At 46.7% G+C, this 22,962-nt stretch overlaps 1 protein-coding gene across 1 annotated transcript in view; it reads right to left on the bottom strand.

Annotated features, from left to right (window-relative positions):
• Positions 1 to 18,358, bottom strand: part of TRAPPC14 (trafficking protein particle complex subunit 14) — a 69,227-nt gene extending 50,869 nt beyond the window's left edge. The window contains exon 1 of the mRNA XM_089663234.1: positions 17,921 to 18,358. Within this exon, the coding sequence (XP_089519360.1) occupies positions 17,921 to 18,307 (387 nt within the window). The 5' untranslated portion in view covers positions 18,308 to 18,358. The remainder of the gene's footprint in view (positions 1 to 17,920) is intronic.
• Positions 18,359 to 22,962: the final 4,604 nt, after the last annotated feature.

The raw sequence follows: 22,962 nt of genomic DNA, 5'->3' as shown, positions 1-22,962 counted from the left end.
TTGATTGAATGCTGTACGGCTGAGGCACCACTCTGTTTGAGTGACCTCTCTCCGGCTCATTTGGTCCGCCAACTGTTTGAGATATCCTTTCAGATGCGCTGCTATGATGGACTCTAGGTTTGTCTCTGCCCAGCTCAGGAGGGTTTCTGCCAGATCCATCAGTCTCGGGGCCCTCGTGCCCCCCCTATCTGTTTAAGTACGTGACAACCGTTGTGTTGTCGGACAAGATCTGAACTTCCTTCCCCTCTCGTACCCTGGAAAGCCAACAATTCCTTGTAGTTTGATGATCTGTCCGAGATTTTCGCGTCCCACCTGCCCTGGGCCAGGCGGTCTTCCATGTGAGCACCCCACTCAGACATACTCACATCTGTGGTGATTCTTTCCGGGCTGACCTGCAGCCATTTTCTCCCAGCCTCTAAGGTGTGGATGTTCTCCCCCCCCCCCCCCTTTAGCGAATTCCTCATGCGTGTGAGGCGGATCCTGGAATCTAAGGCTGCTTGGCTGCCATTCCAGTGGGAGAGGACATGGTCCTGCAGTATTCTGGAGTGAAACTGTGCCCATTGCACTCCGGGTATGGCAGCTGTCCTGCGCCCCACTAACCTCATTGCAGCACTGGCATACTAGGGCCAATTAACCTACCAGCATGTCTTCAGAGTGTGGGAGGAAACCCACGCAGTCACAGGGAGAACATGCAAACTCCAGGCAGGTGGTGCTGTGGCTGGGATTTGAACCAACGACCCGAGTACTGTCAGGCGGAAGTGCTAACCATTTAGCCACTGTGCTGCCCATCCGTGCAGGTCGCCATCCCCCGTTAGGTATAAGCAGGTATTCTTGGAATCCAGGGCATACCTCAGATACGTGATCCTTCTGGGAGGTATTAGCTGGGATATTCCCCCCCTATTGATTAGCCATCCCAAGTACTCTGGGAAGGAATTTGTGCACCGTACGTGGGATTCCACACCCCTCTCTGTATTTGCAAATAAAAGTAGCGGTTCTGCTCGGACATTGGTGAATATCCTTGGAGCTGATGACAGACCGGAGGGGAGTGCATGAAAATGGGAGTACCCAGAGGAAACCCCTGCAAGCGCGGGCGAACACTCAAACTCCATGCAGGGGGCGCCACGGTCGGGGACCGAAGCCACAACCCATACACCGCAAGGCAGACGCGCCAACCACTATGGCTCAGGAGAGACCAGAACTCCTGGACTCAAACAGTCTGAGAGTCTCTGCCACCAAAGGGGCTGGGATTACAGATGCACGCCCCTGCATGCTGCCTCCGTTGAACTGAAATAGAATTGTTGCCCCTGCGCCTTCCAGCGCAACCCTGAGAAACTTCTCTGATTTCTCCCTTATCGGGACATGCAGATATGTGTCCTTCAAATCCATCCAAGCCACAAATACGCCCTGGTGGCAGTAGTTCTGTTCACTGTGTGTATGGTCTCCTTGCAAAACTTTTTTTTTTTTTTTTTTTTTTTTTTTTTGTTTTTGGTCCCACAAACTCGTTCCCCTTTTTCAGGTTGAGTATCATTCCGCAGGTTCCCAACGCCTTCCTTCTAAGGAAGAAATGGGAGTAGAAAACCACTCCCCCTCTCTTCCTCCTCCAGCTGGCAAATTACATTCTGCCCGAGCATCCCATCCAGGAGGTCTACTAACATGTCCGCTTTTCCCCTGTCCTTTGGCAGGGGTGTTGCGAAGAACCTTTGAGGGGGGGGGGGGGGGGGTCTTGAGAACTCTATTCTGTAGCCATTCGGAATGCATCTAAGATAAAGTGTTCCGAGTGATTTTTAGCCACTGTATGTGGAAGCGTCCCAGCCTTCCTCCCACTTGGCTCCTCCGGTCACTTGGACCGGTTCCTGGATCTATTCTGGTTGGGGTTGAAGAGGAAGTCTTCCATTCCCCTTGACTAATCCTTGATCCCCAGCCTGTGCCTAGTCTCCTTTTGTCGTATTTAGAGGCAAGATCCCCCTGCCAAGGTTCTAACCAGATAGCTCTTCTGGCAGAATTTACAAGCGCAGTAGACTTTTGCTTGTAAATCAAATAGCTTCCATCGATGCGTCTGCAGTGAAAGCCACAGTTTCCCCTAAGACCGGCAGCGACTCCTGGATCTCTCCCGCCGAGGCGCCTTGTTCTAGAAAGGGGAGCATCTGGCCTTGTGCAAGTTAAGAGTAGATTTTGTGCCTGAGCCTGGGTTTGAACCTGGGCCTTTTTGCAGTGATAGACTAAGTTGCTTCTCTCTGAGCCACACGGAATGCTGTCCCCACGGTGCAGCATCTTCTTCCTTGAATGGGAATCCCCACTTGAGGTATTTGGGAAAGAGCCTCCTTTTCCGGCTCCTCCCATTCCCTTCTGATGGAGGACCATAAAGTAGAATACGCATGGACTGCGTGGCCGCTCTTCCCTTTTTTTTTTTTTTTTTTTTTTTTAAGACCTGCATACAGCTGGTCATGGAGGGAGAGATCCGGTTGTTCCTCCTCCAGGTCATCTCCCTGAGGTGCCTGGTTGGGGCTTTGTCCTGGGCGGGACCCGGACTCTTAGAAATCAATGCATGTACAGGGAGAGCATGCAACCCATGCAAAGCATGCAGGAGGTGTCATAGTCGGGAATCAAACCCACAACCCATTCACTGCAAGGCAGACATGCTAACCACCAAGCCTCTGTGCCACCCCCCTGTGGGCCCACCTGGGGATGAGGAACATAGGGCGCCCATCCGCCGTGCAGCCCCCTTGGGGCCCCTACGTGGCCCCCCAGCACCCAGAAAGCCCCTAGGTAGTGTAGGGAAGAAGGGCAGGGGGGAATGAGAGGGCGGGCGGGGTGTTTGTGGCAGCCAAAAAGGCCCTTACCTGCTGCAGGCCTCCCCCAGCCTTGACAGATCTGCCTCCATCCTTGCCTCGAACTCCCCCTTGGTGCGGCTGTTTAGCAGGGCTTAGCGGGCTCCGCCCTCTCCCTGGGGTCCTCATGCGCCGGCCTCCCTCTCACGGCCGCCGGTGGAAGAAGCGGCCGTGGTGTGGGCGAGTTCTACGGCCCGCCGCCCATAGCCCACATGGCGGCAGCGCCGCTTCCTGTTCCTGCGCCGGAAGTGACGTCACTTCCCGGCGCCCGGAAATGACGCGACTCCGGCGTCCTTCCGACCACCGTCCATGCTGCAGAGATCCCGGAAAAGGTAAGCTCACCTCAGCCCAAGGGAAAGGCAATCCTGCCCAGGTCGGCGTAGCGGGCTCTGCCCCCCTGGAGAGCCCCGCTAGGACCATTTGGGGTCTGTCACCCCCACCCCAGAGGGGTTTACACGAAGGGGACCTGACTGAAGCCCCCTCACAAGGCCCCTGCCTTGCTTAGAAAAGGAGGAAAGGGGGGCCTCAGCCAGGGGGCCTCTGTACCTCGCCAGGTGGCCCTAGAAAAATAACAAAACGGGCGTAGCTCACTCCTGGCCTGAGGAAACACTAATACTGAGGGTCCCCTGGGAGAGAGGCTACTTATAGAGGAAAAAGGTGGAGCGGGTGTTTCCTGGGAGGAGCCTATCTCTCAAGTGAGCTGTCCTAGAAGATGACTCGGGAAAAATGTACATAATTTTCAAAAGTATTTACAAATCATGAACTGAAAATTGTTATTTTCATATCCCTTTGCTGTGGAAACCATAAGCACGCTCTGTTGCCAGCAGATGACGACATCACAAACCACATAATTAGTTGAATGGAGTCCAAATGTATGCAATTACTGCATGATCTCAAAACAAACACACCACATGATCTCAATATACAGATTTGTGTATCTGGAAGGTCCTAGTTTGTTGGAGAACATGCATCATGAAGGCCGAGGAGCCTGATCCAGAGCCTGAATCAGCATTACAGACCGTCCCCGAAGCTCCCAAGCTTTTACTGAGACTGCACTGATCTGGAGGCACTGCTTCTATTGTTGTATTAGAAGACAATGAAGGAGGTGATTGAAGAGCTGATTGAAGAATCCAAAGTAAAAATAATAAAAAATTTAAAGCAACTTTATAGCAAGTACACATTTTTTTGTTTTTTTGGGGTTTTTTTTTTTTTATTCCTTTCAAAAACAATTTTTTTGTTTTTCTTTTGCCCACTCTTTTTGTTCTAACTTAACTTTTAACTTGTTTCCACAACCTGAGGATCAGACTGTTGCTGATGTATGTATTGTCTTATGACTGGAGTTTGGTTTGTTTTATAGTACCCGTATTCCTTGTATTTTTCAAAAGCTATTTTGTAAACAGATGATATATTTCTCCATTGAATAGAAAAAAAAAAAGAAAAACCGCACAACCCCACTGAAAAAAAAAAAAAAAAAAAAAATATTTAAAGCACTCGTAAAAGGTTATTATTTTTTTAAATTTAAACAAACATGTTATACTTACCTGCTCTGTGCAATAGTTTTGCACAGAGCAGCCCCGATCCTCCTCTTCTGAGTTCCCTCTCGGATTCTGTCCACCAAAACATAGCTAGAAGAAGATTGTTTGCCATGCCTAGTTGCTCTGGTATAACCCTAGGTTCACATCTGTGCGGGTGGTGCCGCTGTGGGTCCGCACGAAAATCCGTGCCGCCGCACCACCCGCACGGAGAAATGCTGACCCATGAGCGGGTGCCATTAGTTCTAATGGCACGCCGCCCGCACTGGAAAACGCAACCGTACTGGGAACTGAGGTTCCCGTGTGGGCTGCATTTTCCAAAGAAGTGCAGGGACTTCTTCCCTGCGTGTCACGGGACACGGGAGTCCATTCACATGAATGGGCTCTGGTGCCCGTGCAAACCTCAGCCCGCACAGCCGCATATATGTGAACCGGGGGTAACACTGGTGGTAATGCTTACTGCTCTCTGAAAAATGATCTGTGGTAGACTGCCTTTCAGAAGGTGGTGTGTAACGGAACTGGCCACAGACTGCGCTTGGGTATTTCTGTTAGACTCCCGCTTCCCCGTCCGAACACCGACCACAGACACCACAGCAGACCATACAAGACTAGACGACACCAGTCTTGAAGTAAACTAGTTTATTTTAACACAGATACAAGATATATACATTCAAGGGAACAATCCCCCCTCCCTGCATAATGACACAGGGCAGGGCAATCTACATTTAGTAACAAGAGACACACCAGCAGACAGTCCCAGCAGGAGGGAGGGCTGCTGGAGACACCCCCCACCAAGCCAATACACATAAACACATACATCCCATAATAGTTTGCTCCCAAGCAAGACACACAATACAACAATGGGATGCAACCACATAACACCAAACAATCCAAACCCCCCACCCCATCTATACATGTCTACACAATATTAGGACAGATCACCCTGTACCCCTAACAGGCACAGGGTGACTTACACATAATAGGGATATGGGGAGCTGAGACAGGGGTTTCCCCACCTTTCCAAAGTAAGCTGTGTTTCATGGGCCCCCCCACCCAAAATGACAGTACAGCAGCATCTGGCAGGCTTTCAGGGGGTACTACTGACACTTTTCTTTTTTCTAAGACATGTCGTGGCATTGTGGCCACAATATGTACACAGCCCTGCCAAACTGCAATGTCAGAATTCCAGTGGGTGGCCGGGGTTGGGTGGGCAGTAAAACTGTGGCTCAATCATCTGCTTTGATCTACTACTACAATATGGAAAGAATATAGCACAGAGATGTCCTATATAACTCCAGGTAAGGAGGGCATTTGTCAGAATAGAAACAACAGGCTAATGATAACACCGAGGGAACTGCAGAGATCCACAGATGGGCGATATCATCCAAGGGACAACCATAACGTACATGATTCACAAGCTAAGCTTTATAAAAATTTAAAAATTTTAAAATAATGCAGAAAAAGCCAAATTACATTCGGTTTGTAGATTCTCAGATGTGGGAAAGAATGCTAGCATGAAGATTCTCTAGGTGACGCGCCTTAGACAACGGGCCATTATAAGGTGTCAACCCCTTAAACACATGCATTTTGCCCAGGGATACATATTTCTGTATTCAGCAGATTCCCCCCCCCCCCCTTTGACAGCAGAAGAATAGCCAGAGGCCAGGACAACCTATTCCAGCCCCATAATGTGCAGAAACACATTAACGTGTCAAATGTAACAGGTAGCTATCCAATGACAAATGTCTGACTCTGAAGAATCAGCAGTTCTGGAATGCAATCATTTCAGAGAGAGCCATCAAGCAAAATATTTAAGAAGCCATCAATGAAAGTTGCTGCTTTACATTGACAGATTCTCACTGCCTTTAAATCCCTTTAATAGAACAAGATATAGGGAAGGGTGCAGGTATGAAAAAACATAGCAACATGTATAATGTGGGTGGCAGGTATGCCAAGGACAGGCTGACATGTACAGGGAGGGTGACAGGTTTGACAAGACGGTGACATGTATGGTGAGGGTGACAGGTTTGACAAGACGGTGACAACATGTATGGTGAGGGTGACAGGTTTGACAAGACGGTGACAACAAGTATGGTGAGGGTGACAGGTTTGACAAGACGGTGACAACATGTATGGTGAGGGTGACAGGTTTGACAAGACGGTGACAACATGTATGGTGAGGGTGACAGGTTTGACAAGACGGTGACAACATGTATGGTGAGGGTGACAGGTTTGACAAGACGGTGGCAACATGTATGGTGAGGGTGACAGGTTTGACAAGACGGTGACAACATGTATGGGGAGGATGACGGATATGATACACTGACATGTATGGTGAGGGTGGCAGGTATGACAAGCAAGGACATGCTGACATATACGGGCAGCACAGTGGCTAAATGGTTAGCATTTCCGCCTGGCAGTACTCGGGTCGTTGGTTTGAATCCCAACCACGGCACCACCAGCCTGGAGTTTGCATGTTCTCCCTGTGCCTGCGTAGGTTTCCTCCGGGAACCCCGGTTTCCTCCCACACTCCAAAGACATGCTGGTAGGTGAATTGGCACCTGTCTAAATTGTCCCTAGTATGTGTATGTATAAATATAAGTTAGGGACCTTAGATTGTACACCCCTTGAGGGTTAGGGACCTTAGATTGTACGCCCCTTGAGGGTTAGGGACCTTAGATTGTACACCCCTTGAGGGTTAGGGACCTTAGATTGTACACCCCTTGAGGGTTAGGGACTGATGTGAATGTACAATATATATGTAAAGTGCTGCACAAATTGACGGCGCTATATAAGTATCTGATATAAATAATAAATAGATATATGTTGAGGGTGACAGGTATGCCAAGGACAGGCTGACATGTACGACAAGACGATGACAACATGTATGGGGAGGATGACGGATATGATAAGGACAGGCTGACATATATGATGAGGGTGACAGGTATGCCAAGGACAGGCTGACATATATAGTGAGGGTGACAGGTATGCCAAGGACAGGCTGACATATATGATGAGGATGACAGGTATGCCAAGGACAGGCTGACATATATGATGAGGGTGAAAAGAATGCCAAGGACAGGCTGACATACAGTCATGGCCGAAATTGTTGGCACCCTTGATATTTTTCCTGAAAATCAAGTATTTCACACAAAAAAGGTATTGCATTAACACATGTTTTGCTATACACATGTTTATTCCCTTTGTATGTATTGGAACAAATATAAAACAGAGGCAGAAAAGCAAATATGACATAATGTCACACAAAACCCCAAAAATGGGCTGGACAAAAGTATTGGCACCCTTAACTTAATATTTGGTTGCACACCCTTTGGAAAACATAACTGAAATCAGTCGCTTCCTATAACCATCAATAAGCTTCTGACACCTCTCACCCGGAATTTTGGACCACTCTTCCTTTGCAAACAGCTCCAGGTCTCTCTTATTGGAAGGACACCTTTTCCCAACAGCAATTTTAAGATCTCTCCACAGGTGTTCAATGGGATTTAGATCTGGGCTCATTGCTGGCCACTTCAGAACTCTCCAGCGCTTCTTTGCCATCCATTTCTGAGTGCTTTTTGACGTATGTTTGGGGTCATTGTCCTGCTGGAAGACCCAGGATCTTGGACGCAAACCCAGCTTTCTGACACTGGGCCCTACAGTGCGACCCAAAATCCTTTGGTAATCCTCAGATTTCATGATGCCTTGCACACAGTCAAGGCACCCAGTGCCAGAGGCAGCAAAACAACCCCAAAACATCATTGAACCTCCACCATATTTTACCGTAGGTACTGTGTTTTGTTCTTTGTAGGCCTCATTCCGTTTTCGGTAAACAGTAGAATGATGTGCTTTACCGAAAAGCTCTATCTTGGTCTCATCTGTCCACAAGACGTTTTCCCAGAAGGCTTTTGGCTTACTCAAGTACATTTTGGCAAACTGTAGTCTTGCTTTTTTATGTCTCTGTGTCAGCAGTGGGGTCCTCCTGGGTCTCCTGCCATAGCGTTTCATTTCATTTAAATGTCGACGGATAGTTCGCGCTGACACTGATGCTCCCTGAGCCTGCAGGACAGCTTGAATGTCTTTGGAACATGTTTGGGGCTGCTTATCCACCATCCGGACTATTCTGCGTTGCAATCTTTCATCAATTTTCCTCATCCGTCCACGACCAGGGAGATTAGCTACAGTGCCATGGGTTGCAAACTTCTTGATAATGTTGCGCACTGTGGACAAAGGCAAATCTAGTTCTCTGGAGATGGACTTGTAACCTTGAGATTGTTGATATTTTGCCACAATTTTGGTTCTCAGGTCCTCAGACAGTTCTCGTCTCCTCTTTCTGTTGTCCATGCTTAGTGTGGCACAGACAGACACACAATGCAAAGGTTAAGTGAACGTCTCTCCTTTTTATCTGCTTTCAGGTGTGATTTCTATATTGCCCACACCTGTTACTTGCCCCAGGTGAGTTTACAGGAGCATCACATGCTTGTAACATTCTTATTTATCCGCAGTTGTGAAAGGGTGCCAATACTTTTGTCCAGCCCATTTTTGGAGGTTTGTGTGACATTATGTCGAATTTGCTTTCTTTCCTCCCTTTTTTTGTTTTGTCCCAATACACACAAAGGGAATAAACATGTGTATAGCAAAACATGTGTTAATGCAATACGTTTCGTGAGAAATACATGATTTCCTGGAGAAATATCAAGGGTGCCAACAATTTCGGCCATGACTGTATATGAGGGCGACAGGTATGCCAAGGACAGGCTGACATATATGATGAGGGTGACAGGTATGCCAAGGACAGGCTGACATATATGATGAGGGTGACAGGTATGCCAAGGACAGGCTGACATATATGATGAGGGTGACAGGTATGCCAAGGACAGGCTGACATATATGATGAGGGTGACAGGTATGCCAAGGACAGGCTGACATATATGATGAGGGTGAAAAGTATGCCAAGGACAGGCTGACATATATGATGAGGGTGAAAAGTATGCCAAGGACAGGCTGACATATATGATGAGGGTGACAGGTATGCCAAGGACAGGCTGACATATATGATGAGGGTGACAGGTATGCCAAGGACAGGCTGACATATATGATGAGGGTGAAAAGAATGCCAAGGACAGGCTGACATATATGAGGGTGACAGGTATGCCAAGGACAGGCTGACATATATGATGAGGGTGACAGGTATGCCAAGGACAGGCTGATATTTACAGGTGGAGTGACAGGTTAAGGAGATACCGGCCGATGTACAGGTAGGGTGACCGGTATAATAAGAACACACTGACCTATACGGGGAGAGTGACAAGCATGACAAGGACACACTGACATGTACAGGGAGGATGACAGGTATAACAAAGACACATCGACCATTACAAAAAGAGTGACATGTAAAACAAGGAGATGCTGACATGCACAGGGAGGGTGACAGGTATGACAAGGACACATCAACATGTGCAGGAAGGGTGACCGGTATGACAAGGACACATCAACCTGCGCAGGAAGGGTGACCGGTAGGACAAGGACACATCAACATGTGCAGGAAGGGTGACCGGTATGACAAGGACACATCAACCTGCGCAGGAAGGGTGACCGGTAGGACAAGGACACATCAACATGTGCAGGAAGGGTGACAGGTATGACAAGGACACATTACCATGCGCAGGAAGGGTGACCGGTATGACAAGGACACATCACCATGCGCAGGAAGGGTGACAGGTATGACAAGGACACATCAACATGTGCAGGAAGGGTGACAGGTATGACAAGGACACATTACCATGCGCAGGAAGGGTGACAGGTATGACAAAGACACATCAACCTGCGCAGGAAGGGTGACAGGTAGGACAAGGACATTGACATGGGTGATCAGGAACATGAAAGTAGTGCCAAGGCAGGATAACTGGAGTGCCATACGTGACAGCAGTGACCGGGTAGGATTATACAGGTGACAGATGAAGGAGAAGAATGGCATGTAACAGTATGAGATCAGAGCAGAGAATGAAGTGACAGAAGGAGATCTATAGGAATGACAGGTGTCTCAGAAGCAGGGGCAAGGACCACAGAACACCCGGTTGGAGGGATGACGGGGTGACAGGAATAATAATGCAAGATGGAAAATAAAGCTTATGTCTGTTATTGGCTCTAACTAGTCTGATGGTATCAGCAGCTCATCTCTCACAGTTATTACCTTTTCTACCCCTTGCTGCTCCCTATTTGATTGTAAGCTCTCATGAGCAGGACCCTCCTAACCCTCTTGTATTGTACTGTAACTGTGCTTTCTCCTTTAATATTGTACAATACTGTGCAAACCGCTTGTTACCACTGTATAAATCCTGTATAACAATGAAAAATGTCGCCAAACAATACATTGTAGATCGCAGGAAAAGGGGGGCAATGGGATAACAGAGGAGATGGACATTGCATGTCTCTCTCTCCCCTGCTGTCAGGCCCAGATAACAGACAGTGACAGGGAAGGGGGACAAAGTGACAGCAATGACCGTTTCTCTTCCACAGCTTCCTACCAAGCTTCATGGGGAAGAATAACAGACAACAAATGACAGGTCCTCTTTCTGGCCTGAGGGTCAGGCTCTGATAACAGATCAACACCAAAGTTCTACAACACACTGTCATGCTAGCCAGCAAAAAAAAAATAATCAAAGGTTCATGTTTGTATACAAATACATATGAAGCCACTCTGGCATGTCATGACTGTTAACAGACATGATGATGACAGGTTCTCTTAGTATCAGGCTCTAAAGGGGAAGGTATGAGGAATAATGTGCAGTGACAGGTTCTCTTAGTATCAGGCTCTAAAGGGGAAGGTATGAGGAATAATGTGCAGTGACAGGTTCTCTTAGTATCAGGCTCTAAGGGGGAAGGTATGAAGAATAACGTGCAGTGACAGGTTCTCTTAGTATCAGGCTCTAAGGGGGAAGGTATGAGGAATAACGTGCAGTGACAGGTTCTCTTAGTATCAGGGTCTAAGGGGAAGGTATGAGGAAAAACATGCAATGACAGGTTCTCTTAATATCAGGGTCTAAGGGGAAGGTATGAGGAATAACATGCAGTGACAGGTTCTCTTAGTATCAGGGTCTAAGGGGAAGGTATGAGGAAAAACATGCAATGACAGGTTCTCTTAATATCAGGGTCTAAGGGGAAGGTATGAGGAATAACGTGCAGTGACAGGTTCTCTTAGTATCAGGGTCTGAGGGGGAAGGTATGAGGAATAACGTGCAGTGACAGGTTCTCTTAGTATCAGGGTCTAAGGCAGCAATGGGCAAACTACGGCCCGGCGGACCTTATAATCCGGCCCGCGGAGCTAAGCTCCCGCTAGGCTCCTCTCACAGTCCGCCCTGAAGACCGGGTGTAGCATGAAAATCTGTGTCCTATGAGGATCTGTCCCCCTCGACGTATCTGCGCATGTGCCGGAGATCGCCGATCGGCTGCTAATGCCTGAAACTGGCACATGCGCAGATACGTCGAGGGGGACAGATCCTCATAGGACACAGATTTTCATGCTACACCGGAACGGCGCGGGAACACGGCGAGAGGAACGAGCGGAGCAAAGGTAAGTGAATTGACACAGGGGGGACTTGGGGACTTAATATGGGGGATGAATTAATATAGGGGGGATGAATTACTATGGGGGATGAATTACTATGGGGGGGATGAATTACTATATGGGGGATGAATTACTATGGGGGGGATGAATTACTATATGGGGGGATGAATTACTATATGGGGGGATGAATTACTATATGGGGGGATGAATTACTATATGGGGGATGAATTACTATATGGGGGGATGAATTACTATAGGGGGGATGAATTACTATAGGGGGGATGAATTACTATATGGGGGATGAATTACTATGGGGGATGAATTACTATATGGGGGATGAATTACTATATGGGGGATGAATTACTATATGGGGGGTGAATTACTATATGGGGGATGAATTACTATATGGGGGATGAATTACTATATGGGGGATGAATTACTATGGGGGATGAATTACTATGGGGGATGAATTACTATGGGGGATGAATTACTATATGGGGGATGAATTACTATGGGGGATGAATTACTATGGGGGATGAATTACTATGGGGGATGAATTACTATATGGGGGATGAATTACTATGGGGGATGAATTACTATATGGGGGATTAATTACTATGCTTACTATGGGGGAATATTACTATACTTACTATGGATGACACATACACATCATTCATCTACTCTTGGTCCGGCCCCCCGGGTCCAATATATGAACCCATTGCGGCCCTCAAGTCAAAAAGTTTGCCCACCCCTGGTCTAAGGGGAAGGTATGAGGAATAACGTGCAGTGACAGGTTCTCTTAGTATCAGGGTCTAAGGGGGAAGGTATGAGGAATAACATGCAGTGACAGGTTCTCTTAGTATCAGGGTCTAAGGGGGAAGGTATGAGGAATGACATGCAGTGACAGGTTCTCTTAGTATCAGGGTCAGAGGGGGAAGGTATGAGGAATGACATGCAGTGACAGGTTCTCTTAGTATCAGGGTCTAAGGGGGAAGGGATGAGGAATAACATGCAGTGACAGGTTCTCTTAGTATCAGGGTCTAAGGGGGAAGGTATGAGGAATAACATGCAGTGACAGGTTCTCTTAGTATCAGGGTCTAAGGGGGAAGGGATGAGGAATAACATGCAGTGACAGGTTCTCTTAGTATCAGGGTCTGAGGGAGAAGGTATGAGGAATAACGTGCAGTGACAGGTTCTCTTAGTATCAGGGTCTAAGGGGGAAGGTATGAGGAATGACATGCAGTGACAGGTTCTCTTAGTATCAGGGTCTGAGGGGGAAGGTATGAGGAATGACATGCAGTGACAGGTTCTCTTAATATCAGGGTCTAAGGGAGAAGGTATGAGGAATAACGTGCAGTGACAGGTTCTCTTAGTATCAGGGTCTGAGGGGGAAGGTATGAGGAATAACATGCAGTGACAGGTTCTCTTAGTATCAGGGTCTGAGGGGGAAGGTATGAGGAATAACATGCAGTGACAGGTTCTCTTAGTATCAGGGTCTGAGGGGGAAGGTATGAGGAATAACATGCAGTGACAGGTTCTCTTAGTATCAGGGTCTAAGGGGGAAGGTATGAGGAATGACATGCAGTGACAGGTTCTCTTAGTATCAGGGTCTGAGGGGGAAGGTATGAGGAATGGCATGCAGTGACAGGTTCTCTTAGTATCAGGGTCTAAGGGGGAAGGTATGAGGAATGACATGCAGTGACAGGTTCTCTTAGTATCAGGCTGTGGAATATATAAGTAAAGATAAGTAGGGACAGACAATGACAGGTCCTCTTACTATCAGGCTATATGAAGAAGGTATGAGGAATGGCATGCAGTGACAGGTTGCTTTTCTCAGGCTGTGGAAGATATAAGTAAAGATAAGTAGGGACAGACAATGACAGGTCCTCTTACTATCAGGCTATATGAAGAAGGTATGAGGAATGGCATGCAGTGACAGGTTCTCTTTCTGAGGCGATATGTGGAGAATATCAGTAGTGATAGGCAGTGACAGACAATGAAAGGTTTTCTTAGTATCAATCTCTCTAGGGAAGAATTGAGAGGAATGACATGCAATGACAAGTTATTTTTTTTAACCCCTCTATTGGCCAAAGTATGTGGAGTGACATGCATTGACAATCAGGTTCTCTTGCTCAGTGTCAGTCTCTATGGAGTAAGGTATCAAGAATGAGATGCAAAGACAAGTCTACTTAGTGTCAGGCTGTGTGGGGGGGGAAGGAATGGAGAGAATCCCACTGTGACACACGGTGACAAAAAATGACAGGTCCTTTTAGTGTGTCTCTATGGAGGAAGGTATCAGGAGAGACATGCAGTACCAATAATGATAGGTCCTCTTAGTATCAGGATCTATGAGGGAAGGTATGAGGAATGACATGCAGAGACAGTAATAACAGGTCCTCTTAGTGTCAGGCTCTATGAGGGAAGGTATGAGGAAGGACATGCAGTGACAGTAATGACAGGACCTCTTAGTGTCAGGATCTATGAGGGAAGGTATGAGGAATGACATGCAGTGACAGTAATGACAGGACCTCTTAGTATCAGGATCTATGAGGGAAGGTATGAGGAAGGACATGCAGTGCCAGTAATGACAGGTCCTCTTAGTGTCAGGATCTATGAGGGAAGGTATGAGGAAGGACATGCAGTGACAGTAATGACAGGACCTCTTAGTGTCAGGATCTATGAGGGAAGGTATCAGGAGAGACATGCAGTGACAGTAATGACAGGTCCTCTTAGTATCAGGATCTATGAGGGAAGGTATGAGGAATGACATGCAGTGACAGTAATGACAGGTCCTCTTAGTGTCAGGATCTATGAGGGAAGGTATGAGGAAGGACATGCAGTGACAGTAATGACAGGACCTCTTAGTATCAGGATCTATGAGGGAAGGTATCAGGAGAGACATGCAGTGACAGTAATGACAGGTCCTCTTAGTGTCAGGCTCTATGAGGGAAGGTATAAGGAATGACATGCAGTGACAGTAATGACAGGTCCTCTTAGTATCAGGATCTATGAGGGAAGGTATGAGGAATGACATGCAGTGACAGTAATGACAGGTCCTCTTAGTGTCAGGATCTATGAGGGAAGGTATGAGGAATGACATGCAGTGACAGTAATGACAGGTCCTCTTAGTGTCAGGATCTATGAGGGAAGGTATGAGGAAGGACATGCAGTGACAGTAATGACAGGACCTCTTAGTATCAGGATCTATGAGGGAAGGTATCAGGAGAGACATGCAGTGACAGTAATGATAGGTCCTCTTAGTGTCAGGCTCTATGAGGGAAGGTATGAGGAATGACATGCAGTGACAGTAATGACAGGTCCTCTTAGTATCAGGATCTATGAGGGAAGGTATCAGGAGAGACATGCAGTGACAGTAATGACAGGTCCTCTTAGTGTCAGGCTCTATGAGGGAAGGTATAAGGAATGACATGCAGTGACAGTAATGACAGGTCCTCTTAGTATCAGGATCTATGAGGGAAGGTATGAGGAATGACATGCAGTGACAGTAATGACAGGTCCTCTTAGTGTCAGGCTCTATGAGGGAAGGTATGAGGAATGACATGCAGTGACAGTAATGACAGGTCCTCTTAGTATCAGGATCTATGAGGGAAGGTATGAGGAATGACATGCAGTGACAGTAATGACAGGTCCTCTTAGTATCAGGATCTATGAGGGAAGGTATCAGGAGAGACATGCAGTGACAGTAATGACAGGACCTCTTAGTATCAGGATCTATGAGGGAAGGTATCAGGAGAGACATGCAGTGACAGTAATGACAGGACCTCTTAGTATCAGGATCTATGAGGGAAGGTATGAGGAATGACATGCAGTGACAGTAATGACAGGTCCTCTTTCTCAGTCATTGTCCGACAGTCTCTACGAAGGAAGGTAAATGAAGTATAATTTGACATTTTCTCTCTCCCAGTCTCTATGTTATGACATTCTCTCTCTCTCACACCCCTCCATGTTGTCAGTGTCATTCTCTGTGAGGGAGGGTATGAGGAGAGGTATGATACTCAGTGACAGTCCCTGTGGCACACCCCTGTATGGAGGAGGGTATGGGTATTATACAATGACAGGTCCTCTTAGTCTCGGTCTCTATGGGGGGAAGGTATGAGGAGTATTATACAATGAGAGGTCCTCTTTGTGTCTGTCTATATAGGGGAAGGTATGACAGTCAGTGACATGCAATGACAGGTCCTCTTAGTGTCAGTCTTTATGGGAGAGGGTATTGGTATTATCCTATGACAGGTCCTCATAGTCTCTGTCTCTATAGGGGAAGATATGAGGAGTATTAAACAATGAGAAGTCATTTTAGTGTCTGTCTCTATGGGGGAAGGTATGAGGAATAACATGCAGTGACCATAATGACAGGTCCTCTTTCTCAGTCTCTATGTGGAGTATCATGCAGTGACACACAATGACAGTTAGGACAGGTCCTCAAGCTACATAGGGGAAGGTATGAGGAGTGACAATCGGTGACAGGTTCTCTAAGTGTCAGTCTCTATGTGGAGGTACAAATATTATCATACAATGACAGGTCCTTTTGGTGATAGTCCTTATGGGGGAGGAGGGTATGAGGAGAGGTATAAAACTCAGTGACAGTCCCTGTGGCACACCCCTGTGTGTGTGTGTGGGGGGGGGGGAGTGGGTATTATACAATGACAGGTCCTTTTGGTGTCAATCTCCATGGGGAGGTATATGGAGTATAATATGATATATTCTCATTCATTCCCCCTCCATGCTCTCTATGAGGGAAGGTATACACTATGACACATTATTGGCAGTCTCTCGCCCCCCCCCCCCCCCCATGCTCTCTATGGGAGATATATATATACATACACATACATACATACATACATACATACAATGACTCATCATCAGTATCTCCCCCCTCCATGCTCTCTATGGGATATATATATATATATATATACATACATACAATGACCCATCATCAGTATCTCCCCCCTCCATGATCTCTATGGGATATATATATACATACAATGACACATCATCAGTATCTCTCCCCCCTCCATGATCTCTATGGGATATATATATACATACAATGACCCATCATCAGTATCTCTCCCCCCTCCATGATCTCTATGGGATATATATATACATACAATGACCCATCATCAGTATCTCCCCCCTCCATGATCTCTATGGGATATATATATACATACAATGACCCATCATCAGTATCTCTCCCCCCTCCATGATCTCTATGGGATATATATATACATACAATGACCCATCATCAGTATCTCTCCCCCCTCCATGATCTCTATGGGATATATATATACATACAATGACCCATCATCAGTATCTCTCTCCCCCCTCCATGCTCTCTATGGGATAGAGATATATATATATATATATATATATATATATATACACACACAATGACACATCAGTATCTCTCCCCCCTCCATGATCTCTATGGGATATATATATATACATACAATGACCCATCATCAGTATCTCTCTCCCCCCTCCATGATCTCTATGGGATATATATATACATACAATGACCCATCATCGGTATCTCTTTCCCCCCTCCATGCTCTCTATGGGATATATATATACATACAATGACCCATCATCAGTATCTCCCCCCTCCATGATCTCTATGGGATATATATATACATACAATGACCCATCATCGGTATCTCTTTCCCCCCTCCATGCTCTCTATGGGATATATATATATATATATACACAATGACACATCAGTATCTCCCCCCTCCATGCTCTCTATGGGATATATATATACATACAATGACCCATCATCAGTATCTCTCTCCCCCCTCCATGATCTCTATGGGATATATATATATACATACAATGACCCATCATCAGTATCTCCCCCCTCCATGATCTCTATGGGATATATATATACATACAATGACCCATCATCAGTATCTCTCCCCTCCATGATCTCTATGGGATATATATATATATATACACAATGACACATCAGTATCTCTCACCCCTCCATGCTCCCCGGCGGGCTGTTGCTGTAGCTGCGGCTGTTGCTGGCTGAGGATGGCCCGGCAGTGTCGGTAGGCCCTCCCCGGTGCGGTGTCCCCGCCGTCCTCGTCCTCCTCGTCCACCGCCGCTGCCTCCTCCTCCCCCGGACACACGCTGGCCAGAGCAGAGAGAGAGGCGGCCAGCGGCGCCCAGGAAGAGGAGGCCTCGCTCCCCGGACTATCCTGAGCCGCCTCCTCCCCTCTCAGGCGCAGCACCAGCAGGAAGCGGAGGGTCTCGCCCAGGTAGAGGTGGTTCCGGCGGGGCAGGGTGCGGTAACGGGCCGGCAGGTCGGAGGGGAGCAGCGGACAGGCCGGGAAAATCATGGAGTAATCGCACTGCGACTCCATGATGAGATCCCCCGGCCCAGGCCAGAGCGAACGAGCGCCGACACGGCGAGCGTCACCCCCGGCAACAGGTCGGAGCAGAGGAGTGCCGAGCAGGAGCCTGGAGTGTGCAGCGAGTGAGCTTCGCCTGGCAACGACGGCGGAAGCAGGGTCTCCTAGCAACTAGCTCAGACTGATGCTCTGTGGGGGTAACCTAGCAACAGGGCCGAGCACCAGAAACTAACCCTGGCTGATGCAGGGTATCCTAGAGACAGGGTAACCTAGCAACAGACATCCCTAATGTACAAGACCAGAAACCAGAGAAAAGGTGACCCATGGTAATGATATAAGACCCAAACCATGGGGACGAAGCAGTCCAGGATTCGCTTAGCAACAAGAGAGGTATAACAACAGTTCTGGGAAATCCTAGCAACAAGATTAAGTGATCCACAGTAACCTAGTAATCAGAACTGAGTGATCACGGGTAGCCTAGCAACAGGACAAGACCAGAAACTGAAGAAAGGTGTCCTAACCATAGGGACTAAGCTGTCTAGGCTTGCATAGCAACAAGGACAGTATAGCAACAATTCTGGGATATCCTAGCAACAAGATTAAGTGATCCACAGTAATCCAGTAACCAAGACTGAGTGATCCAGGGTAAACTAACAACTAGGACTGACTGATCCTAACCTAGCAAAACAACTCAATGATCCATGGTGACCTAGCAACAAGGATTACGTTGTCCAGGGCATCATGCTAACAAGATTAAGTGATTCAGGGTAACCTGGCAACAGGTACAGAGTGATCATGGTAACCTAGCAACAAGTGTTGCGTAATCCAGTGTAACCTAGCAACAAGGTATACCTTGCCCAGGGTATCATGGCAGCAAGATTAAGTGGTCCAGGGTACCCTTGTAACAAGAGCTAAGTGATCCAGGGTAACCTAGCAACAAGGACTGAGTGATCCAGGGTAATTAGCCTTAAGGACTAAGTAATCCAGGGAAACCTAGCAACAAAGGGTTTCTTGATCCAGGGTAACCTAGCAACAAAGGCTGATTGATCCAGGGTAACCTAGCAACAAGAGCTGAGTGATTCAGCGTAACCTAGCAGCAAGGGCTGAGTAATCTAGGGTAACCTAGCAACAAGAACTGAGTGATCCAGGGTAATTAGCCTTAGGGACTAAGTAATCCAGGGAAACCTAGCAACAAAAGGTTGAGTGATCCAGGGTAACCTAGCAACAAAGGCTGATTGATCCAGGGTAACCTAGCAACAAGAACTGAGTGATCCAGGGTAATTAGCCTTAAGGACTAAGTAATCCAGGGAAACCTAGCAACAAAGGGTTGCTTGATCCAGGGTAACCTAGCAACAAAGCCTGATTGATCCAGGGTAACCTAGCAACAAGAGCTGAGTGTTCCAGTGTAACCTAGCAGCAAAGGCTGAGTAATCTAGGGTAACCTAGCAACAAGCACTGAGTGATTCAGGGTAACCTAGCAACAAGGACTGAGTGATCCAGGGTGACCTAGCAACAAGGGCTAATTGATCCAGGGTAATCTAGCCTTAAGGACAGAGTTATCCCAGGTAACCTAGCAACAAGGGCTGAGTGTTCCAGTGTAACCTAGCAGCAAAGGCTGAGTAATCTAGGGTAACCTAGCAACAAGCACTGAGTGATTCAGGGTAACCTAGCAACAAGGACTGAGTGATCCAGGGTGACCTAGCAACAAGGGCTAATTGATCCAGGGTAATCTAGCCTTAAGGACAGAGTTATCCCAGGTAACCTAGCAACAAGGGCTGAGTGATTCAGGGCAAACTAGCCTTAAGGATTGAGTAATTCAGGAAAACCTAGCAAAAAAGGTTGAATGATCCAGGGTAATCTAGCAACAAGGGCTGGTTGATCCAGGGTAACCTAGCAACAAGGGCTAAGTGATCCAGTGTAACCTAGCAACAAGGGCTAAGTGATCCACGGTAACCTAGCAACAAGGGCTAAGTGATCCAGTGTAACCTAGCAACAAGGGCTGGTTGATCCAGGGTAACCCAACTATAAGGACTGAGTGATCCAGGGTAACCTAGCAACAAGGGCTAAGTGATCCAGTGTAACCTAGCAACAAGGGCTAAGTGATCCACGGTAACCTAGCAACAAGGGCTAAGTGATCCAGTGTAACCTAGCAACAAGGGCTGGTTGATCCAGGGTAGCCCAACTATAAGGACTGAGTGATCCAATGTAACCTAGCAATAAGGGCTGAAAATCACTCAGTCCTTGTTGCTAGGTTACTGTGGATCACTCAGCCCTTGTTATGTTACCCTGGATCAGTCAGTCCCTGTTGCTAGGTTAGAACCAGTAACAAAAAAGCAAGAGGCACCATAAGTTTAACGTATCGCTGAATGTATATCATCTGCCAAGTAGCCAAAAACCAGACATCAAAAAAAGGGGGGATGTGAAAAAAGATTCACAAGAAAAGCAGTTACATCATGAACAGAAAGCGATGTTTATTACAAACAATGCATATATAGGCATGTAGGTGAATACTTCAGCCATCACCACAAAATGAGACCATACAGAAAAGTACGACCTAAAACCAAAATATAGTTAAAAATTGACCGGTCATGAATATTTATTACTTTAAATGTAATGACACTTGGTCTAGTACATGGGCAACAGGGATTACATTTTCCAGGATATCCTAGCAATAGGGATGAAGTGATCCAGGGTAATCTGGTAACAAGGATGAAGTGCTACCTAACAACAGGTATGATGTAGTTTAGGATGTTCTAGAACTCAGGAACCAAGTGGTCCATGGTAACATACCAACAGGGTTGCATTTTCCAGGATATCCTAGCAATAGGGAAGAGGTGATCCAGGGTAATCTAGTAACAAGGATGAAGTGCTACCTAGCAACAGGTATGATGTGGTTTAGGATATTCTAGAACTCAGGAGCCAAGTGGTCCATGGTAACATACCAACAGGATTGCATTTTCCATGATATCCTAGCAATAGGGGTGAAGTGATCCAGGGTAATCTGGTAACAAGGATGAAGTGCTACCTAGCAACAGGTATGATGTGCTTTAGGATGTTCTAGAACTCAGGAACCAAGTGGTCCATGGTAACATACCAACAGGATTGCATTTTCCAGGATATCCTAGCAATAGGGAAGAGGTGATCCAGGGTAATCTGGTAACAAGGATGAAGTGCTACCTAGCAACAGGTATGATGTGGTTTAGGATATTCTAGAACTCAGGAGCCAAGTGGTCCATGGTAACATACCAACAGGATTGCATTTTCCATGATATCCTAGCAATAGGGGTGAAGTGATCCAGGGTAATCTGGTAACAAGGATGAAGTGCTACCTAGCAACAGATATGATGTGCTTTAGGATGTTCTAGAACTCAGGAACCAAGTGGTCCATGGTAATTTACCAACAGGATTGCATTTTCCAGGATATCCTAGCAATAGGGATGAAGTAATCCAGGGTAATCTGGTAACAAGGATGAAGTGCTACCTAGCAACAGGTATGATGTGGTTTAGGATATTCTAGAACTCAGGAGCCAAGTGGTCCATGGTAACATAGCAACAGGATTGCATTTTCCATGATATCCTAGCAATAGGGAAGAAGTGATCCAGGGTAATCTAGTAACAAGGATGAAGTGCTAGTTAGCAACAGATATGATGTGCTTTAGGATATTCTAGAACTCAGGAGCCAAGTGGTCCATGGTAACATAGCAACAGAGATGACATTTTCAAAGATATCCCAGCAACAGGGATTGAGTGATCCATTGTAAACTAGTAACAGGGACTGAGTTGGTTGGGATAGCAAACCTAGAAATAAGTGAAAAGCAACTAAGTTGCAAAAATTGTGCGGACAAAGATATTGTAGCTGCAGAGTGCTCCGTGGTAACTCAATGATGGGACCAAGTGGTCCATGGGTTTTTGGCAGCAGTAACAAAGTGGTCCAAGACAGTGCGAGGCCAAAAGGTAGGCAGAAGAGGTGGTTGCTCTAGGGGCCTAGGCTCTTCAGCAGGAGGAGGATGCAAAAAGGATAGGAGCTACAACCATTGCTGTTAAATTATTTCACAGCCCAAGAATAGGAGGCACACTTTGGCCTTTTTACCTTGATCGCCCAAAGACCTCATCCCAACAATTGGCCATGATATTCCAGCAACAAGGACTGCAAGGTCCAAGATATCCATCAACAAGGAGAAACTGTTCAAGATAGAAATCCTAGGGGCAGGTCCATCCTACTGGCAGGTACTTGCAACTGGACCTAGGAGACCTGGGGCATCCTAGCAGTGTAACCTAGCAATAAGGTCTAAGTAACCCAACGAGTTCAAGCTAGAGACCAAATGGTCCAAGACATCCCAGCAAGAAACTCAATTGTCCAGTGTACTCTTCTAAAATAGAATGAATGCACAAAGCATCTAGAATTAAATGATTAACAATATTCTAGCAGCAGGAACTGAGCCAGGGTAACTCAACATTTGAGACCAAGTGTCCCAAGGCAACCTAGCAATGTAGATTCATCCATCCAAGCTGTCCTATCTACAAGGACAGGTTCACCAAGTGAACAGTATATTATCAACAAGAACATTGTGGCCATGTATGACATAAAAGCAGGGGCTGACTGACCAAGGCAGGGTATCCTATTGATAATAGTTAAAAAATGGTGTAGCGCTATATAACTAAAAATA

This window comes from Staurois parvus, unplaced genomic scaffold, assembly GCF_062004578.1.
Source record: "Staurois parvus isolate SC_StPar_1 unplaced genomic scaffold, SC_StPar_1.0 ptg001642l, whole genome shotgun sequence".
In the NCBI taxonomy this organism is placed as follows: domain Eukaryota; kingdom Metazoa; phylum Chordata; class Amphibia; order Anura; family Ranidae; genus Staurois; species Staurois parvus.
The sequence above is the reverse complement of the archived record's forward strand: the minus strand, read 5'-3'. Positions and strand labels throughout refer to the sequence as shown.